This window comes from Artemia sp. Qi Xiang Cuo, chromosome 17 (assembly GCF_049724085.1).
Source record: "Artemia sp. Qi Xiang Cuo chromosome 17, ASM4972408v1, whole genome shotgun sequence".
Taxonomy (NCBI): Eukaryota; Metazoa; Arthropoda; class Branchiopoda; order Anostraca; family Artemiidae; genus Artemia; species Artemia sp. Qi Xiang Cuo.
In genome coordinates, this window is record NC_142810.1 from 758,117 (window position 1) to 779,066 (window position 20,950).

General features: G+C 34.2%; 2 protein-coding genes across 3 annotated transcripts in view; one reads left to right on the plus strand and one right to left on the minus strand.

Annotated features, from left to right (window-relative positions):
- LOC148941764 (nitrilase and fragile histidine triad fusion protein NitFhit-like) overlaps positions 1-8,690 on the minus strand; it is a 210,019-nt gene extending 201,329 nt beyond the window's left edge. The window contains exon 1 of one of the 2 annotated variants that reach the window (XM_089103065.1): positions 8,641-8,690. The gene's annotated coding sequence lies outside the window, so the exon portion shown is untranslated. The remainder of the gene's footprint in view (positions 1-8,640) is intronic. The other variant, XM_089103064.1, reaches the window with a different exon arrangement.
- LOC148941765 (protein tyrosine phosphatase domain-containing protein 1-like) overlaps positions 1-20,950 on the plus strand; it is a 176,572-nt gene that overhangs the window by 112,404 nt on the left and 43,218 nt on the right. Inside the window, exons 8-11 of the mRNA XM_089103062.1 lie at positions 5,773-6,001; positions 10,154-10,260; positions 12,914-13,180; positions 20,617-20,797. Of these exons, the coding sequence (XP_088959188.1) occupies positions 5,773-6,001; positions 10,154-10,260; positions 12,914-13,180; positions 20,617-20,797 (784 nt within the window). The remainder of the gene's footprint in view (positions 1-5,772; positions 6,002-10,153; positions 10,261-12,913; positions 13,181-20,616; positions 20,798-20,950) is intronic.

A 20,950-nucleotide genomic window follows, 5' to 3' on the forward strand; every position in this document is an offset into this window, starting at 1 on the left:
TAGATTTTAAATGATAAATAGATTTTAAATAACTCATTTTAAATGATAAATAGATTTATCATCTTGATAAAAGTGATATTTCAAAAGCATTTCATTTAAGAAGAACACTAAAACGCAAACAGCTTCCCAAAGCGGCTAAGAAAACTAATATATTTAATGTCAGGTACAAATAGTGTCGGTAACTTATAAGAGTGGGAACTGGCACTAGTGTCGATAAATAAAACGTCAAGCCTCATCTAGCATCTGGCAACAGTTGGCATTTTTGAAAGCTTTCTAATCGTTTTTCTGTCAGGAATTGAGATCACAAACCTACTATTACCCTAATTTTACCAATTACAGTAATTAAATTATATTATTTTTATCAAGAAACTGAGAAGAGTGTCATGTGTTGCCAAATATTAGATGGCGTTGATAGTTTATTTTTGCCGACGCTAGTACGGGTTTCCACTGTTATAAGTTACCCATATTCTTTGATCAGGCACGCATCTGAGAGTGCCCCAAGAAAAGGTCTTGAAATCGAAATCTAATAATTTTTATAATGTTTTTCGTGTTTTTTTTTGTAATTCAGCTCTTTCTTACTTTCTGACCACAAGGATCCGTCCCTGTCTTGAGTGCGAGGACAGGCTGCTGCAGAACTTTACTCAAATTCCCTGAGATTTTGACGAAATCTTAAAAAATCTCTAAAGTTCTATCGGTATTGTTTTGTATTTTACCATAATTGGTACTTGTTAATTATCCAGAACACACTCAAGAAGTTTGCTTTGTTTGATCTGAGCAAACCGGTTTTTCTCTCGCATTCGGTTATATTTAGCTTTTTTTTTCTTTTTTTCTCTTTGCTTTTTTATTTATTTATTTTTTACGTTGTTGATAGCAATGTATATATCAGGGTTTTTTTTGAAGGGTGTATAGCCTAAACAAGTTTGCTTCTGGTGGTTGATTTATTTATTTGTTTGATTTAAATAAAAAGCCTTATCAGTTATTCTTTCGTGAAATAAACTACAATGCAGGTGTACTTTGATTAAATATTCAATATATAGAGGTGGTTAGGTTAGGCATTTAATATAGTGCGTTCTGGGCGGCCTGCTTTCCATAATTCTTTATTGTAGTTTCCATAATTTTGTTACTAAAGTATTATATTTTCATCATATTTTCGTATATTCCATTATGATTAATCTAACTTCACTTCTTGGTTATATTATGTATAATTAACAATTACCCCAGAATTTTCCAACTTTTCACCCGAATTTCTCCAACAACGTTCTCGAGCAGAACACAGCCCGGTAGATTGAAAAGAAAAATGATAAGGTCAGGTATATTTGACAAATATTGACTGGCACAACCATTCAAAATTGACCAGAATTTCTCGACGGACCCAGTAGGGCTCAGAGGTGGAGCCTCCTACCCAAGATGGCTTTGCTTCAGAATGATAGGTGCCTGAAGAAACATGCTTTATACACGTTGTTACCAGCTCCGGAGCTCGGGTTACCAGCTCCTTCATTGAGGATAACAAAAGGGTCTTAGGCTGTTCTCTATTCTATAGGGCAATGCTGTCTCTGAATAATTCCATTCTAGTGTAAGGGCTGACACAAAGCTGATCGGATAAAGCGACTGGTGTAGACCCCCCCCCCTCCCTGTAAAATGCTCTGATCACCTCTAGGGGTCAGATCTGTATGTAAATGTGGTTAAAATATCCGTACATTATTAAATCTTTAACACTGAGGGCATATCATGAAAAATTTAAAGGTGCTACAATCCTTACTGCTAAGAAACCACCAGGTAGATATTACAGACTCCCTCGAAATTTTAAGCCTTAAACTCTTATAGGAAACTTTACTAAAATATGTTAGGCCCGTTGATGGCCGATTGTTAAATTCAGCTCTAGTTACGCCAATGACTTATCCCTTCTAAAAGTTGGAGCTGTGTGCAAACATTCATTAATTGCCCGTACCTTATCAAACTGCAATGACTTATGACATATTAACAATGATCTGGTGGTGCCATTGGTCTTCGCATTCAAAAATACCACGTAGAAATCCAAAGTCAGCAGTATGGTATGGACTAAGATGAAATAACAAGACATTGCAGTCACTTAGAAGGGCTAATTTATAAGAGCTCTATTAGTTCTTCATCGCCAAAAGACATCGCTTCACCATGTTTTATATTTCTTGTCCACACCGTGCTTGACCCTGAAGGTGCAATATGTGGAAAAGTTCTTATCTGTATGCTAGAAACATCCAGGAGGCAATAAGCAGGAGTACAGAAGACGAACCTTGACAAGAAATTCAAAGGAGACTTAGAACCATCGGGAAGCTTCCGGAGGTATAGTTGGAGATAGAACGAATATTGGCTGAAAATTGCCGGGGAATCGGAGTGGCCGTCAAAAATGATTCCAAAATGCATTGGTACCGCGCAGTTCATCGTCTTGTTCCCGCAAAAATTATATAAATAATCATTGGATCATCAATTGAATCGAAGGGGCTGAAAACCCCTCTCGCTCCCCCATCCAAATAAAATAAACCTTCTTATCTTATACTAGTGAAACAGTTTTGTCAAATTGAATATTCCTACTGTACTGGTGGTCCCTTTTATAATACAATTCTAGCTAAACCACTGTCTGAATAACTAACGGTGGAATTTGAATGCAGTGTACTGTTCAACAACATTTGGCAGAGCTAAAAGCTTTGAGAGGTGATTCGAGCAATCAAAAACTACAGACACTTTTGACTTGTTTTATTAAATTATATTTTTGCATAAAATGACAAAACGTTCTTTTGACTACAGTGCAATAACAAATAAGTAATTACAATAGAAATTAATCTTCAATCATCAAGTTTTCGTGACAACTGTGCCCACAGTTTTAGGTCATTGTAGGTCAAATATGTCCTCATTGTAGGTCATTCTGAAAATGTCTAAGGGGCAGAGATAATATATAAGACGAAGCAGAGGCTCAAGAACTCCTCCAAATTAAGTCCTAGTTATTAAAACAGGATTTTTTTTATGAGCGATCAGTTCGTTGTAACGAACTGTAAGTAAGGAGCGACTCGGCCCAATAGTTACAGATACTCTAAAAAAGGGAATTTTGATAACAATTGATACATAAAAGAATTGGCTTTTTATGCTCATCCCTAATAAATAAAATTCATTAAGTTTAATGTGAACCATCAAAAGTGACGAGCCTGAGAAAACTAGCCAGATTTTCAGAACAGGGGTTGAAACCAAGGCCTTATCCAGGGAGGTTAAGGGATTTGAACCCCCTACCTCCAAATTTCTATCCTACTCGTAAAAATGTAGCAAAAATGAATATAAACAAATCTTTGATGCGTTTTTTTTTAAATAAATGTTTTTGTAACCCCCCCCCCTAAAAATATCCTAAGTACGGCACTGGTTGAAACACACCCAAAAAGCCAAGCAATCTTAATGAAAATGGCACAATCTCACTTAGCATATCACAGAACCATGCTCCTGAGGTTCCAAGCTCCTATCGACGAAAATATCAATTTTTTTTATTTCTTTGCCGGAAGAATTTGTTGCTTTTTATCTTTTTTTTCAGGAGTGATCATGTCAAACCCTTGGTCGTAGGAGAGCGGGGGATGGCTCATTCAATCAGAAATCAATAGCTCTAGTGCCCTTTTTAAGTAGCTAAAAAGATCAAAGGGTAACTAGCCCCTCTTCCACGCCCCTTTTTTCCCAAAGACACCCAATCAAACTTTTAGATATTCATCTGATTCGTCATAGTTGAAAGGTCCAATATCTGTGCCTCTGAAGATACCATGATCCCCCCCCCCCCCGCAGCCCCCGGGAAGAGGGTTGTAAATTTGCAATTTGCTCATTATTTAAATATAGTACTCGTTATGGGAAAATATACGAACATTTTAGGGGGTGAATTTTCTGTAAGGGGAGTCTCCAACGTGGATAATTGTGCATGATACAGAAGGTCTCCAGGGAGAATCTTTTAGTAGAAGTTTTTTCAAAGGGGGAGGGAAATTTTCTGGACAGATTTGAAAAACGGTCAGAAATGAAATACAAAAAACAAGTTTTTTGTAAACTGATAGTAAGGAGCAACAATAAAACTTAAAACGAACAGAAATTATTTCGCATATGAGGAGGGCAGCCCCTTCCTTAACCCTTGCTATTTACGCTAAAGTTTGACTTTCTGTCCCAATTCCTTAAGAAAGTCGGCTCAAACACAAGGGCGGTTGAATTTTAATGATAAATATTTTTAAAGAACTTTAAGACTTCAGCGGGAAGAGCGTGTTATTGAGGAAAGGGCACTCCTCTCATATACGGAATAATTTATGTTTGTTTTAAGTTTTAATGTTGCTACTTACTTTCAGTTGGAAGAACTTGTTTGTTTTTACTTAATAAAACTAGAATTACTAACGTTGGAATTAATCTTTTTCAATTAATCTGTTAATCGGTTAATCTGTCAATTAATCTGTTTGAAGTGTCAACAAAAAAAATTTAAATAATAGCCGACAAGATTTATAAGATATCGTCTTTTGATGCTACTCAGTGGCAGACCAGAATTTTTAGAAAGGTGGAGGGAGGTTTCTCCAGCAGAGGAGAAATAAGATATCGTCTTTTGATGCTACTCAGTGGCAGACCAGAATTTTTAGGAAGGGTGAGGGAGGTTTCTCCAGCAGAGGAAACATAAGATATCTTCTTTTGATGCTACTCAGTGGCAGGCCAGAATTTTTAGAAAGGGTGAGGGAGGTTTCTCCAGCAGAGGAGACATAAGATATCGTCTTTTGATGCTACTCAGTGGCAGACCAGAATTTTTAGAAAGGGGGAGGGAGGTTCTCCAGCAGAGGAGACATAAGATATCTTATTTTGATGCTACTCAGTGGCAGACCAGAATTTTTAGAAAGGGTGAGGGAGGTTTCTCCAGCAGAGGAGACATAAGATATCGTCTTTTGATGCTACTCAGTGGCAGACCAGAATTTTTAGGAAGGGTGAGGGAGGTTTCTCCAGCAGAGGAAACATAAGATATCTTCTTTTGATGCTACTCAGTGGCAGGCCAGAATTTTTAGAAAGGGTGAGGGAGGTTTCTCCAGCAGAGGAGACATAAGATATCGTCTTTTGATGCTACTCAGTGGCAGACCAGAATTTTTAGAAAGGGGGAGGGAGGTTCTCCAGCAGAGGAGAGACTCGAATTTATTGGAATGCCAGCGTAATCAATGGAAAAACAGGGATGGAAGACAAAACTTTGAAGTTTGACTTAAACAGACCAGTCAGGACAAAAAAAATAGCAAAAAGAAGGGTTTATGGCGAAACTTAAAACGAAAAACTTAAAACGAAAAGAAAAAAAAAGGACAGGATTTTAGGATCAAAAAATTTTTAGAATTAGGACAATCGTAAATAAGAGTTTTTAGAGGCCAATATATCTGTACTGAAATGCATGTACAGAGTGTTTTTTCTTGTATGAAATTAAAAGACCATAAATCCTCTAGAAGCCTCTATCTAGGCTAAATTAAAGCAGGTTCATTGAATTTAACGATGTCTCGTTTTATCAAATTTTAATACACTTTCATGTACACTCACCTGACTTACATTACCTTGTACATTGATATATGCTTGGACAAATGGTTAGTAATTTTTTCGACAAGAAAATAATAATTAACTCTTTATTTCAAAAGCAAATTACTTTTCAAAAAAATTACGTTTTGTCTAAGTCTAGCACGCGAATGACACCCTGCCTCCTCTGATAATTTCCATAGAGAACCAAAATTAATTCTGTCAAAGGATAAATTTAATGCACAAAGTATATTTAAGGTAATTTTCATCATATGCGAACGTCTTTGTCAATTATGCAACATTGCCAAATCTCAGCCAAATTTTACTCGAACTTACATATCAGCCGAACATGAAAATATCAAGTATGAAAGCCTTTTTGATGTGCATGAGACAACGACCAGCTTCGATCGTTCAGGTACTAGATTGGAGCACAGTGATACGCTCAACCCGTTGAAATCGCCATGCAATAGTTTTGAGAATGGAGAAGGTAAGGAGCTTCTTTTTTATCCCACATTTTTAGGTTTTATAATTTTATTCACCGATAAATAATAATAAAATAATAAATGAGTGACTCGAACTAACATGCGAGAAATATCAATGTCCAAAAGCCTTAAAATAGAGGATGTTCAGGGGTATCGACGAGAAGCCAACGAAAATTATAAAAAACCAAGAAACTTTTACTTCGTTTTTTTTTTTTTTTTATTTCAAAGAAACTTAAACACAAAATAAAAACTGATACAGTAGTGGGAAAATTTTCAACCTGGGACACTTAAACAGAATACCCTGTATAAAATACAAAAAAAATCAAAATTTAGTGATAGAGTATCTCTCAAAATACTATTAGGGGAGCAATTTGCCTATAGCTGCAATGGTGGAGAGTTTTATCTTAAAATAAGCTTTTTAATGTTATAACCCCTCTCTCCCCAGGGCAAGGTCTCAGGGTCAGATTTTGGCGTACATATGAATATTTCCAATAACTAAATGGAAACTTGCTTTATTTCTAAAAGTACAAGGAAAGTTTGTGAAACACTGTAAAATAGGTGAAATAAACGAGTATTTTAAGAAAACTTGGCTGGATATAATGCAAGGGTATCTGGGTAGTTTCAACTTCAAAGCCCCCTTCGTACCTTTCTATCCCTTATTACATGCCATCCCTTTATTTAGAAGCTCCATATTCAATAATGAATGAAATTTTGGATGCTCTAGCCTAAAGTGAAGCCCTATTAGGTTGTAAAACCAGAATATGGTGTACTATACTCTTTTTAAATCCTGTCACATAATTTGACCCTCTGGTATGAAAAACAGCCCTCACATAGGAGTATGGGTAAGATATTTGCCCAATTACTAGTTTGTTTTTTGTTTTTTTGTGTTGTTTTTTTGGATAATGGAGAGGGTTTCGCCAAAGAATAAAATTTTTACAATTAAGTTTAGGTTCCTGATTTTTAAAGGGAAAACGCTGATCACAGGAGCTAAAAAGGGAAGGGGAGTGGAAAAGTCACACCCCAAAAAAACTTGAAGGGTTTAGCCCTTTCCTCTAACCATAAAACTTTTTAAAACTACATAAAAACATATTAATCGTTACTTTAAATGTGCTTCAGTGGGTCAAATTGTTAGAACAGAAAGTTTTCTGACACCCAGGGTTGAATTTCAACTTGTCACCCTTCCCCCTTTTATGGAGTTTTTTCCTAACTGTTAAACATAATATGGTACTTGTGCATTATAACTAAATCAGTGCTATACACGAAAGGAGTCAAGTTTGGTTAATACTGATGAAATAAAATAAAACAGGATGAAAATATAATAGTTTAGAAACAAATTTGGGCTATATATTTGCACATTAGGGCGTGTGGGGTTAAAGTATAGCATATATTAAATACATAACCTCACCTAACATAACCTAGGTACCTTCCCCCCCCCTAAACACCAAAAAACAACAGTTTAAATATTGTAAACGCAATGAGAAATTACACTTTGGAATCAATTGATCTAGCAAATAGCCGTTTGACGGGTTTCCAAGTCTGGTTTCCTTGTACAGTCTATAGCGCTTGTTTATTCATAATGACAAGTACCCATAATATTAACAAAACTCTTTTAAAGTGTTTGCACTACGGAAACAAAGCCGTAAAAGAGAAGGTGAATTATGCGTTTTAAAGAATCTATATGTAAACTTATACGTAATAAAGTATAAACAAAATTCACTATTTTTAAACATAGTAGTCCCATTAGCATTACTATAACATCAATGTTATAATAATAATTTTAATTATATGTACCAGTGATTAACCAGTTATTAAAGGGCATGTGTTAAAAAGAAACAGCGGTACTTGTGTATTAGCCAGTACACACTCGAGAACTTGGATCTGCAAAATCAGGCAATAACCGGTTTATAGCTGTGTGTATACGGAGACAATTAGCTTAGGCTCAGTTGAAATCTGTGTTGTAGGTATATTTTTATTAAATATTTAATATAGGCTAGGCCTATAGAGATGTTATTTTGATTGGGTTAGGTTATGTTAGGTATTTAATATAATGCGTTGTTTTCGGCCCCCTTACCGTCATTCTTTGTTGTAGTTTCCATAATTTTGTTTTTAAAGTATTTTATTTTCCTCATATTTGGTATATTTTATCATGATTAACCTAACTTTATTTCTCGCTTGTGTACTGGCTAATACACAAGTACCGAAACAGCTAAGTAACTGCTAATAAACAGCGACCCATGTTAGAAGGAAAAGGAAATGGTAATAGAAACTATTTTAAAAACAACATTTTGTGAAGATAATATACTTACTAGTAAACATGAAAAACAGAAGAAAACTACCCTTTTCAGATCAATTTTTTGTCACCCCTAAAAGGAGGGCACCCAGGATAGTCTATGCTTCCCCCTCCCCCTTCATTCCTAGGCCACTGATTCTATCAGAATCTATAAATCTGTGTCATAATTATTAACATTCGATGTAGAGCGCCATCTAGTTTTGTAACCATTTATTTTATAGTTGTCTGTCTAAAGATGCTGTGCAAAAACATCCTATTATGTTAGCATATATTCAGCTTACGCAATGTTAGAGTTGGAAAAAGAAACATTTTGTGGTTTATTTCATGGATTTAAGAATATTCTAAACTACATACCTTCAAAATATTTGTATTCACCATTCACACTTACTTATTTTTAATGTAGATGTCAGGTCTGTAAATTGCAAGCCAAATCTGTTTTCCTTTTTTGAGCCAAAACCCTAAGAAACTAAAGAAAGAAAGTGAAAACTCAGGAGTTTGTATATCCCTGGGGTGAAAATAATACTTATCATTCAGCTTTAAAAGGCAGTTTAATAGAAAAATATATGATAATTTGTCCTAAAGTCATGTTTGAAAAATAGTAAAAAAAAAAAAAATTACAATATTGAATCTGCTAGAGCTTATGAAAGATTAATGGTTTATATCAAAATATGTCATTTCAACTACCCCTGGCACATAATTTAACTTGTGGTCCCTTAACAACAGTTACAGAAGCAAAAGGGATGAGAAACAATAACGGATGTACTTCATCTTAGTTGTTAGGGGGGGGGGGGGAGGGGTCTTCCCAGATGAAAGCAACAATAAGCTTAATGATATATTCAAAGCTCAGTTTCAGATTTAAGAGTAATATATAGGAGTAGACAATAATGGGGGTTGATAGGAGTTATAGGGTACCTACTTTCAGTTTGGGTGATAAATGTTTTTTAGTTTTAGTCCTACTCCTATTTTACTTAGTATTCCTGTTATTATGCCTAACACGAGATTCAACGATTATAGCTTTGATATCAGTTTTTTAATTTCAAATTTTTGTACAAGAAAAATATAGCTAAAGCTTTATAAGACCCAGTAGGAGATTACCATTTATCCTAGTAACGTCAAAATTCCAAAAAACTCAATGATTCCAAGGGATGCTATAATATATTTTCGTTCTTTTTGTATTTACATATTTTATTCCTGTACGCATTCCCATTACATCATCAATGTTTATAAAAATAATGTGTTACAGTGGCGGTTCTAGGACCGGGCAACTACCCTTCCAGTTTTTTTTTACATTTGAAATTAAATTTATTTTATTTACATTTTTACATTCCTATTAAAGTAATTTCCCCCTCCCCCCAGATTATGAGGCCTGAAACCGCTACTGATGTGTCAAGTATTAACTGTTTGGTTGTTAATTGTCAGTGGCTACGACCGTTGGTAGACTAGCCAGAACTTTCCAGGTTAGTATTTTTGATGGATAATACTGATCAACAATGATGTTGCTTAATATAAAATATATTGAAGTTTGGAATTATTCTAGCATTATCAACATTGTGCAATAGTTTACATTTTTTTTTTGTCTAAAACAACAAAAACTCATAAAAAACTGAAACAATAAAGGGTGGACCCACACTTTGAAATTGTTGATAAAAAAAATTGATAAAGAAAAATTTCTTTGAAAGTTGTGTCTTTTTTTCCAAAATAGCCTACAAAGCTTTAGTTTACAATCAGAAAAATATATGGCCTGCAAAACCAGAGGGAGATGAAAATATTGTCAAGTAATGCAATATTTACAAATAATTGGTTTTTTGAATCGCAAAGGGGGAGGAGGGTTCTGTACAATTCTAATTGAAATCTATTTCATTTTTAGACAATATTGACGAAAACAAACCAGAGGAAGATTTATCCTCCAAAAAGAAAAGTGTAGAAAAAGAATTGTGCATTGTGAAGCAACGAAAAAATTTTGAAGTTCGATATGTAAGTATCCCTTTTTATTATACACCACAATTTCCTTTTCATAAAACCACATTTTCTAATCAGTTTTATCAGGCTTCTTCTGGTTTTAAACATTTTAAAGGTATATAAACATTAATTCTGTATTTTTCATTTTCTTACACCTTTGAGTTCAAAATAATCCTTGTTACCCTTTGAAAACCGATAAATCAATTTGATACGATTATAATATATTCGCCAATAAAAGGTAGAGTAGCCACCAATACCTTTTAGGTATATGTTAAATTCATTGGGTTTACAAGTTGATTTCTTTTTCGAGGGTGAAGGGGCTGTAGGTAAAGACGGATTTGCTCCTTATTTGCTTCTATATATGCGAATGACTTCTGTTTCCCTTCCGTGTTGGATTTAGAAAGTAATGACATCACAGGTATCCTGTGTATGCAGAGGCTCTATCATACTACTTCATTAATTTTCGTGAGTACCAAACTTAACAAGCAGATTTCTGCTTTTACATACCGGACCAAACTATTATTGATAACTATTTACCAAACTATACTATACCAAACTATTATTGATAGCTATTTACCAAACTATACTATACCAAACTATTATTGATAAATTTTTACCAAACTTGTCCCAGTTAAAGATAGGAATGGGGTGGCAATTAGCGATAAGGAAAAAGCTAAAGCGATATGGGCCGAACATTTTGAGAACTTGCTTAACCGAGATAGAGTTGCAGGAAAAAATATAGAGGAAAATGAAAAAGTTTGTGATACCTTGGATGTGAAGGAAGATTTGTTTTGTGAGGAGGAATTAGCAACAGTACTAAAAGGATTAAAGAATAATAAGGCTCCAGGTGCTGATAGGGTAGTAAATGAGTTTCTTAAATATGGTGGCTCTGAGGTTAGAAATAAGTTATTGAAGATTATGAATATGATTTTTGAAAAAAGGGAAATACTTAACGATTTTAGGAAAACCTTAATTAAGCCACTTTATAAGAAAAGTGATAAAAGGGAGTGTGGTAATTATCAAGGGATTAGTCTGGTCTCTGTAGGTATCAAATTGCTTAGTAATATGATACTTTTTAGACTGAGAGATGCCGTAGATAATGTTTTAAGAGAAGAGCAGTGCGGTTTTACAAAAGGTAGAGGATGTGTTGACCAAATTTTCACTATTAGGTTAATAATTAAGAGGTGCCTGAGTTGTCAAACTCCTTTGGTCCTCAGTTTTATAGATTATGAGCAAGCGTTCAATTCTGTTGATAGAGGAGCTTTAGTAAAGGTTTTATCTTTGTATGGTATACCAGACAAATAGATTAAATTGATTAGTGCTATGTATGAGAATAACACTGCTACGGTTAAGGAAGGAAATTAGGTTAGCAGCTGGTTTTGTATTAAATCAAGAGTTAAGCAGGGCTGTGTCCTATTCCCCTTTAAATGGATTATTTTGATGGACTTTGTTTTAAGGAGCACAGGAAAGGCAATGGGAGACCACGGTATCAAATGGGGAGGAAAAAGTCTCCTGGACTTGGATTATGCTGATGATTTAAGCATCCTAGATGAAAGTGTGAGCAAAATGAATGAAGTTTTAGAGGTTTTGCGAGTTCAGGGTGCTAGGATTTGTTTGAAAATTAATGTCAGGAAGACTAAGTCACTAAGGCTAGGAATAAGTGAAGATGAAAAGGTGGCATTGGGTAATGAAAAGATTGATCAGGTGGCCAGCTTCGCTTACCTTGGTAGTATTATTAGTAAAGATGGTAGGAGCAGTGAAAATGTTATAAATAGAATAGCCAAGGCTCAGGTGTTTTTTCACAGTTAAAAAAGTCTGGAAGAATAGGAAGATAAGTCTGCAAACCAAGATTAGAATCTTAGAAGCTACAGTGATGACAGTGGTCATATATGGCTCTGAAGCATGGACGCTCCGAAAAGCGGATGAAGATTTGCTAGATGTTTTCCAGAGAAATTGCTTAAGGATTGTTCTGGGTACCCGGCTGACTGACCGTACTTCAAACAATAGGCTATACGAAAAATGTGGTTCAATACCGCTTTCTAGGTCTATAATGAAAGAAAGGTTGAGGTGATTAGGGCACGTTGTGCTGATGAAGGATGACAGATTGCCGAAGATTGTTCTTTTTGGCCAGCCTTCTAGGGCTAAACGGAAAGCAGGTCATCCTCGTCTGGGGCGGGAGGACTTCATAAAGAAAGATTTACAGGAAATGGGAACTTCGTTGGCGGGTGTAAAAAGGGAGGCTTTGAATAGATTAGGGTGGAGGAGGAGCTTGCGTAGCTGTGTTGGCCTCAGGCGGCTTGGTGCTGCGATGAGTTGTTAGTAGTAGTAGTATACTATACCAAACTATTATTAATAACTATTTACCAAACTATACTATACAAAACTATTATTGATAACTATTTACCAAACTATTATTGATAACTATTTACCAAACTATACTATACCAAACTATTATTGACAACTATTTGCCAAACTATACTATACCAAACTATTATTGATAACTATTTACCAAACTATACTATACCAAACTATTATTGATAACTATTTACCAAACTATACTATACAAAACTATTATTGATAACTATTTACCAAACTATTATTGATAACTATTTACCAAACTATAGTATACCAAACTATTATTGTTAACTATAACAAACTACTATTCCAGGTATCAGCAATAGCAGTTATTCGTGCATTTTTATCAATAAAAAGCAATGGAAAAGGATCCGAAGCAATACTGAGCTATATTAAGTCATTAGACGGGAAAGCTTCATCATGGCGAAAGCTGGAGACAGAGAATAATGCAAAACTATTAGCCTGCTTGTTTATTTCTTGGTTTGAAGGCCTTAGATCCGCCATGCTTGGAACAAATGAACTAAGTTATATTATAGCCTTTGGTGCAAATCCAGCAAGGTGTATAAAAAAGTTCGATAAGGTATTACTTTTCTACCTACTTTTCTACTGTTTAGGTAAAAGATCAAATATCCGTTTACAGCTAATGAAATGGCTATTGGTTGTTTGTAGAGTAACAAGGACAGTGAACATTAAATTTAATTGTTTTAATTGGTTATTAAATTAAAAAAAAAACAAGTGTTTTCAACTGAAGCTAAGGAGCAACATTAAAACTTAAAACAAACAGAAATTATTATGTATAAGAAAGGGGTTGCCCCCTCCTCAACACCTCGCTCTTCCTTGTCCACTCCTCTCAACACTTTGCTTCTCACTTTCAATTGAAAAACTTGTTATTTTATTTAATTTCTGACGGTTTTCTAAATAATACCGACAGGGCCGGGATTTAAAGCTTTAATGCTACTAGGCCCTAGCGTTTTTGCAATATTTTTGGGAAAATCCCCGAAAATTCGAGATAGCGGAGCACTGAACTGAACACAACGCAACTAATGAGCTAAAAGTAATGAAAGAGATAGATAATATGGAACTCCCAGCTGCCATTCTTGGGAGATATCTGATGGCTTATAAATAACCACGGAATTTCTGTGTTGATTTAACATCACGTTTTCGTGAATAGATAGTGCAACGGCGGAGTGCCCCTAACACTTTGACGATAAATCACATCAGTCCAGTTTTTCTTAAGAAAAAATCACTCAGTGATAATTTATTGCCCCTCCCCCTAGCATTGTACACCCCCTTGGCCCAGGCCTACTGGGCCTACAGGCCTGAATGCCGGGAAATCCGGCTCCATATCCACAAAAAAATCCCCCGTCCTCACGGAAAGATCCTCTAGACAATTCAATCCCGATGAAAATCAGCCCCAGACAATTACCTTTATCATCTCCTCGCGTGAAATTGAGTCGGTAAAGAGAAAGTAAGACAAATAAAACGAATTTTCTATAGGAATTCTGGCAAATTCCCCCATTGTAGTTTCCTCTGAAAAATTCACCCGAGTGAAACTTCCCTCCCCATGGAAAATTTTCTCCGTGGAAAATTGCCCGATCAGAAAATTCACCGCCCCCTCCCCCCGAAAAATGTATGCAAACTTCCGAATAACAAACATACTATACTTAAACAACAGGCAAATTTAATAACTTAAACAGTTTTCCCCAATGGCTTTGGGGGTTCATGTTATCTCCAAGGGTATAGTTATTAGACCTTTCAATTATGTTGAACAAAATGGCTATTTCAAATTTTGACCAGCTGATTTTGGGGAGAAGAGGGGCGTGGGAGGGGGGATAGTTGCCCTCCAATCTTTATGGTCACTTAAAATGGGCACTAAAACTTTTTGTTTCCATTCGAATGGGCCCTCGCTCGATATTCCAGGGCCATTGAATTCACTGATGTAAAGGGATGTAAGTTTTGTTTTGTTTTTTTAGTGGCAATACAAGCCCAGGTTACTAGGCTTCATGCTTTTTTTGTGAATAAATTACATCTCTATTGACAAAAAAAATTGGTTCGATACGATCATCACTGAGAAAAACAACAACAAATAAACAGGTATCCGTGATCTTTCTTCTTGCAAAAAGCATAAAATTCCAGATTTTTGCAAATAGGAGCTTCAAACCTCTACAGGAAGGTTCTCTGATACGGTGAATCTGGCGGTGTGATTTTCATTAATATTCCCCCTTTTTCTAAAGTCAGCAAATTTTCTCAAGCTCCTAACTTTAATGGGTAACACTAAACATAGTGAATATTAAATATTTGGAATCAGTATAATAAGCCGATCCTTTTGATATATCCATTGATGGATAAATTCCATTTTTTAGGATTTCGGTTACTATTGAGCCGCGTCGCTCCTTACTTACAGTTTCTTATCACGAACTGTTTGACGACATATATCTTAATATTTAAGAAAATTCATAGATTATTTTTTTAATTAAAAAAAAAAAAATATCCTCAAAACCAAATAAAACATAGCTTTAAGAAATTATAACAAAAAAAGGTTAATAAAACGTAGCTTTATGAAATAATAATATTAATGATAAAACGTTAATAAAACGTAGCTTTAAGAAATAATAATAATAAAACGTTAATAAAACGTAGCTTTAAAAATAATAATAATAAAAGTTAATAAAACGTAACTTTAAGAAATAATAATAATATAACGTTAATAAAACGTAGCTTTAAGAAATAATAATAATAAAACGTTAATAAAAGGTAGCTTAAAGAAAACGTAGCTTTTCTTTGAAGATGTAGTTGTCTTTGGGAGTCAACATATTGTTAATGTTTGAATTTTTACGAAACAAAACACCTTATCAAATTTAACTAATTAGTTTTGGTTCTTTCTTTTCATACGGTTTAACGTGGCAACACTGACGAAACTGCCTAAACTATTGGAACTATTTTTACTACCCTAAAAACTTCATAGTTGTGATACAAAAAAAATGAAAATTGCTGCTTTTGTAGAATGAAAATACCCAAGGTGACCAGGTCATTATACAGTTATGAGATATTTGTAAGATAATACATTTGTGATACATTGTAAGATATTTGATAAAAGCTCAGTATGCAGGAAAAAAAAATGTTGTACGAAATTTAAATGTTGTTGCCAAAGACTTAAAAAAACTGAATAAACACAACATCAAAAATTTAATAAAGATTTAAAAAAAAAATTTATGGTGATTTAAATGACGTTTTCACTTTTAATCTTCAAAATCTTAGTTTTCACAGATGGCCGGAAAATGAACGTTCGTTTTTTTTTTTATTTAGTGCGTTTGGATATAAGAAGTTTTTTTCAGCTCAAAAACGAGTTAAGTGTAGTTTTACTAAACATTGCCTCAGGACGGCAGTTACTTCAAAAAGCCTTAACTGAAACAGAACACCCCCGTGCGTCTTATGGAATGTGTATGAAGTTATTTTTGTTTCAATTTTTTGCATTTAATTAACTAACTCTAATATTGTCTTCATTTTTAATATTTTGTATTCTACAATTTTTATTTTTGCAAAAATGTGTTCAAACTCATATTTTCGCTCTGAAATCTAAAATAAAAGCCTAACCAAAATTATATGTGTTTTATGGCAATAAGCCAGTTGGTTAACATTGTTATAGATAATTTCTTAAACCACATTGGCCTGACATCACATAAAGAAAAAAAAACGAGCAAAAATGGGGTTTTTATAGGCCAAATGAAAATACTGATAAAACAAAGATAATATTTTGATATGACAAACGTCTCTCTTCTTCAGCGCAAAAAGTAATTATGTATCCAAGGAAAATGCCGAAGAGAAAAAAAACAACAACAAAAAACAAACACGGAAAGTCAATGTGAAAAGAACCAAAAAACCAAAGAAAAAACCAAAAACTTAAAAGATGAACAAAATTCAATAAAAGCCTAAAATTAAAAGAATTAAAACCAAATACCTAACAACCATAAAAGCGAGTTATTTGCTAATATCCGCGATTTGCACAAAATCCAAAAAAATATGAAATGCCATCGACGGATACTAGTGAACAACTGACAAAGAAAAGGAAACAATTCATTCACTCAAAAAACAAAACGAACCAGCAATTAAATAAGTTGGAGAACTATGTCATTCAGTTTCGGATTTTAATTAATGCATTTCTTGCAGACACCCTTTGAGACCTAAGGGGTTGTTCACGTGTTTGATTATATGACTGGGAAAGTGGTTTAAGGTTTATTTCAGGGATTACTAAAGTATCGGCTTCTCTTTTGAGAAAACCGAAATATGACTCGTTTATTCTTAAATCACCGGAATCTCTGTTTAAAGCTAGACCTAAATGTTGGTATTTAAAAATTTCAACAGCTTCTCTGTAGTGCTGGATAATACCTTTGTCCTACGAAATAAGACTAGCTTGATTAAACAAAATAGTATGGTCTGGTTTTTCAAAAATGTGCTCTGCAAGGGCAGAGTCAAAATTTTCTGTTTTTTTCTGCTTTTTAAGTGTAATATTATTTGAACCAGAATGCTGAGTTAATCTATCCGTTAGTCGCTGATCAGTTCTTCCGATATACCAAAAACCCCACAAACAAGGAATTCTTTAGACAGCGGAGTTTTACCTATCGGGATAGGGTCTTTACCTTGATAAATTTGAGATCTGATAGTGTTTCTGGGTCTATAATAAGCGTAAATGTTATTTTTCCTTAGATTTTTTGAAAAGTGGTCTGAAACCCCTTTAACGTATGGGAGACCAAGATAAACTGAATTTTCCCTTTGATTTGTGTTTTCTGTGGAACTATCTGATAATATTTTAATGCGTTTTGCAATTACAGAATTTATTAAACTAATTGGATAACCATTCCCAAATAAAATATCTCTAAGGTGGTTGAGCTCTAAATCCAAGAAATGTGTTGAACAAACTGTCAATGCTCTATCTACTAGAGAAGGGACAACTCCTCTTTTTACAGCAGTATAATGATTAGAGTAATAATTTCAGTAACGGTCATTATGTGTGGGTTTTCTATGGACACTAAACTCCAAGCCTGAATCATTTCGGTGCACCAGAACATCTAAGAAAGAAAGACGCCTCTCTATCTCTGATTCCTGAGTAAATTTCAGTTTTGGATCCAAGGAGTTGAGCAAGTGAAGAAAAGAACCAAGAGACTCGTCACCTTGCTCCCATAAATAAAAAATATCATCTTTGAAACGAACCCAAAATTCAGGTTTACAAGAGCTTTGCAAAATAGCCCTTTCTTCAAGGTCTTCCATGAAGATATCAGCCTGTATTTTAGAAAGGATGACACCCATGAAAACGCCATATTTCTTTTGATAAAAAATGCCTTTATAATGAAAGTAAGAAGAAGTTTTGTTACAAAGGGCTGTAAGCGATAGAAGTGTCTGATTCGAAATAGTAGATTTTTCTGATATAGATGGGTTGGAATTAAGTTTTTGCTTCAAAATCAGTTCGGCCTTTTGAGGATCACAATTGGTATACATTGAATCTGCATCAAAACTGCCAATTCTTGTATTTGGTTTAGCCGAAACTTGCTTTACCTTGGAAACAAAATCAGCGGAATTTTTAATGTAGGATTTTTGAGCCTGAATTAGTGGGCGAAATATAACTGATAAGAATTTCCCTATTTTTGCTGTAGGAGAATTAAAAGAAGAAACAATGGGTCGAAGTGGATTACCGGGCTTATGAACTTTAGGAAGACAATAAAAGCGAGGGGACGTGCATCCGCGTGGGGCAAAACCTTTTGTACAACTGATCTGTAATTTCACCTTTTCCTTTTAGATAAGAAAGCTCTTTTCGGACTTCCTGGACAAATTTATCTGTGGGATCAGTAGCTAATTGTTCATATGTGTTAAAATCATTTAAAATTTCTCTGACTTTTTTGTTGTAATCATCTGAATCTAATACAACAACAGTATTGCCTTTATCGGCTTTCGTGATAATCCTGGAATGATCTTAATGTAGTGCGTGTAAGACCAAGTGTTCATTTTTACTAAAAATTTTTTAAATTTCGATTAATAACAAGAAGCAAATCCAACAAAGTTTCAACAAATTTTGCTCTAACCTCGGTTATCTCTTCAATACACACAAGAGAATCCCAAAATTATCTCTTTGTGTTCGTAACTATATCACAATAAACTATTTTTGAAAGGGTTATCGAAAATTTTAGTCCTTTAGACAAAGCCTTATTTTACTCCGTTGTAAGTGATATGAAGCTGAAATTTATCATAGCAGGACCAAGGTACACATTTGGGACAAAAGGTGGATTATTAGAAACTTTTTCCGATTTTAAACGATGTAATTTCTCAGAAAGTCTTTGTCTAGAAATCCTAAAATCATGCTGAAAAGAATTTTCAGCAATAGCCGTAATTTGATGAAAATCAAATTAAGCCTTCACCTTAGAGATAATCACCTTAGAGCAAATCACCTTAGAGATATTTTATTTGGGAATGGTTATCCAATTAGTTTAATAAATTCTGTAATTGCAAAACGCATTAAAAGATTATCAGATAGTTCCACAGAAAACACAAATCAAAGGGAAAATTCAGTTTATCTTGGTCTCCCATACGTTAATGGGGTTTCAGACCACATTTCAAAAAATCTAAGGAAAAATAACATTTACGCTTATTATAGACCCAGAAAAACTATTAGGTCTCAAATATATCAAGGTAAAGACCCTATCCCGATAGGTGAAAACTCCGGTGTCTACAGAATTCCTTGTTCGTGTGGTCTTTGTTATATCGGAAGAACTGATCAGCGACTAACGGATAGATTAACTCAGCACTCTAGTTCAATTAATAATACACTTAAAAGGCTGAAAAAACAGAAAATTTTGACTCTGCCCTTGCAGAGCACATATTTGAAAAACCAGACCATACTATTTTGTTTAATCAAGCTAGTCTTATTTCGCATGACAAAGGTATTATCCAGCACTACAGAGAAGCTGTTGAAATTTATAAATACCAACATTTAGGTCTAGCTTTAAACAGAGATTCCGGTGATTTAAGAATAAACGAGTCATATTTCGGTTTTCTCAAAAGAGAAGCCGATACTTTAGTAATCCCTGAAATAAACCTTGAACCACTTTCCCAGTCATCTAATCAAACACGTGAACAACCCCTTAGTTCTCAAAGGGTGTCTGCAAGAAAATGCATTAATTAAAATCCGAAATAAAATTACATGGTTCTCCAAACTTATTTAATTGCTGGGTCGTGTTGTTTTTTGAGCGAAAAAATTGTTTCCGTTTCTTTATCAGTTTTTCTCTAGCATTCGTCAATGATAGTTCTTATTTTTTTTAATTTTGTGCAAATTTCGGATATTGGCGAATAACTCACTTTTATGGTTGTTAGGTATTTGGTTTTAATTCTTTTAATTTTCGCCTTTTATTGAGTTTTATACATCTTTTAAGTTATTGGTTTTTTCTTTGGTTTTTTTGTTCTTTTAACATCGATTTTCCATGTTTGTTTTTTGTTGTTGTTTTTTTCTCTTATGTACTCTCTTTGGATGCATCTTTATGTATCGTGCTGAAGAAGAGAGGCGTTTGTCCTCTCGAAATATTCGCTTTGTTTTTTCAGTATCAACATTGTTATGTCATGCAAAAGCTTAAATATACTAATTTTATTTAAATTCGCCAGTGAAATTTAATCAATGGAACAATTTTTTTTATTCTCTAGAAACTTCTCAAAATTTGTAGGGAAAAACTGTTCAAACTATAATTTTAAGTCAATCTATAAACTTTGCCCCCACCCTCAGGTTGTTGCAAAACGACATTCTAAAATGTGCTGAGGCCTAATTCAGCTTCATGGAAGTTTTTTTTTCTAGCTTGATATGAAAGAGTTCATTAAAGCCTCTGCTGTGCATTGTCTAAATAAGATTGTTTTTCACAAAAGTATCTAGCAAAAAAAACTGAAATAAGAAGCTTTATTTTGAATAGAAAAAACATCTTAACTTTGGAAAAGTGTACAAGTAAATCTTTTTTGAACTCGATTCTGTCTCTTTTTTTCTAGCCAACTCGTTATCTCTTCGAATATATTATACGATTTTTGTCAAAGCTTTTGACGAAAGCAAAAGAGGAACTAAGCAAAGAAATAGAAAACGTGGAATTTACTGAGGAAGAAGAAGTTGTAAGACTCCTCTGTTCTGTTTTAACTCAGCTAGCTGTGAAACTCAAGGACAAAATATATCCTGGTAAGTAGTAGAGGGATTTCCCCTTTTTCTTTAAAGAAACTAAACTATAGACAGAGCAGCTGGTAGGCAAATTATTTTAATGCCTGATTTACGTTTTTTACTTTTGTTTATCTTTTTCAAAATAAAATTATCGGTATTTGTTTTCAACTAAAA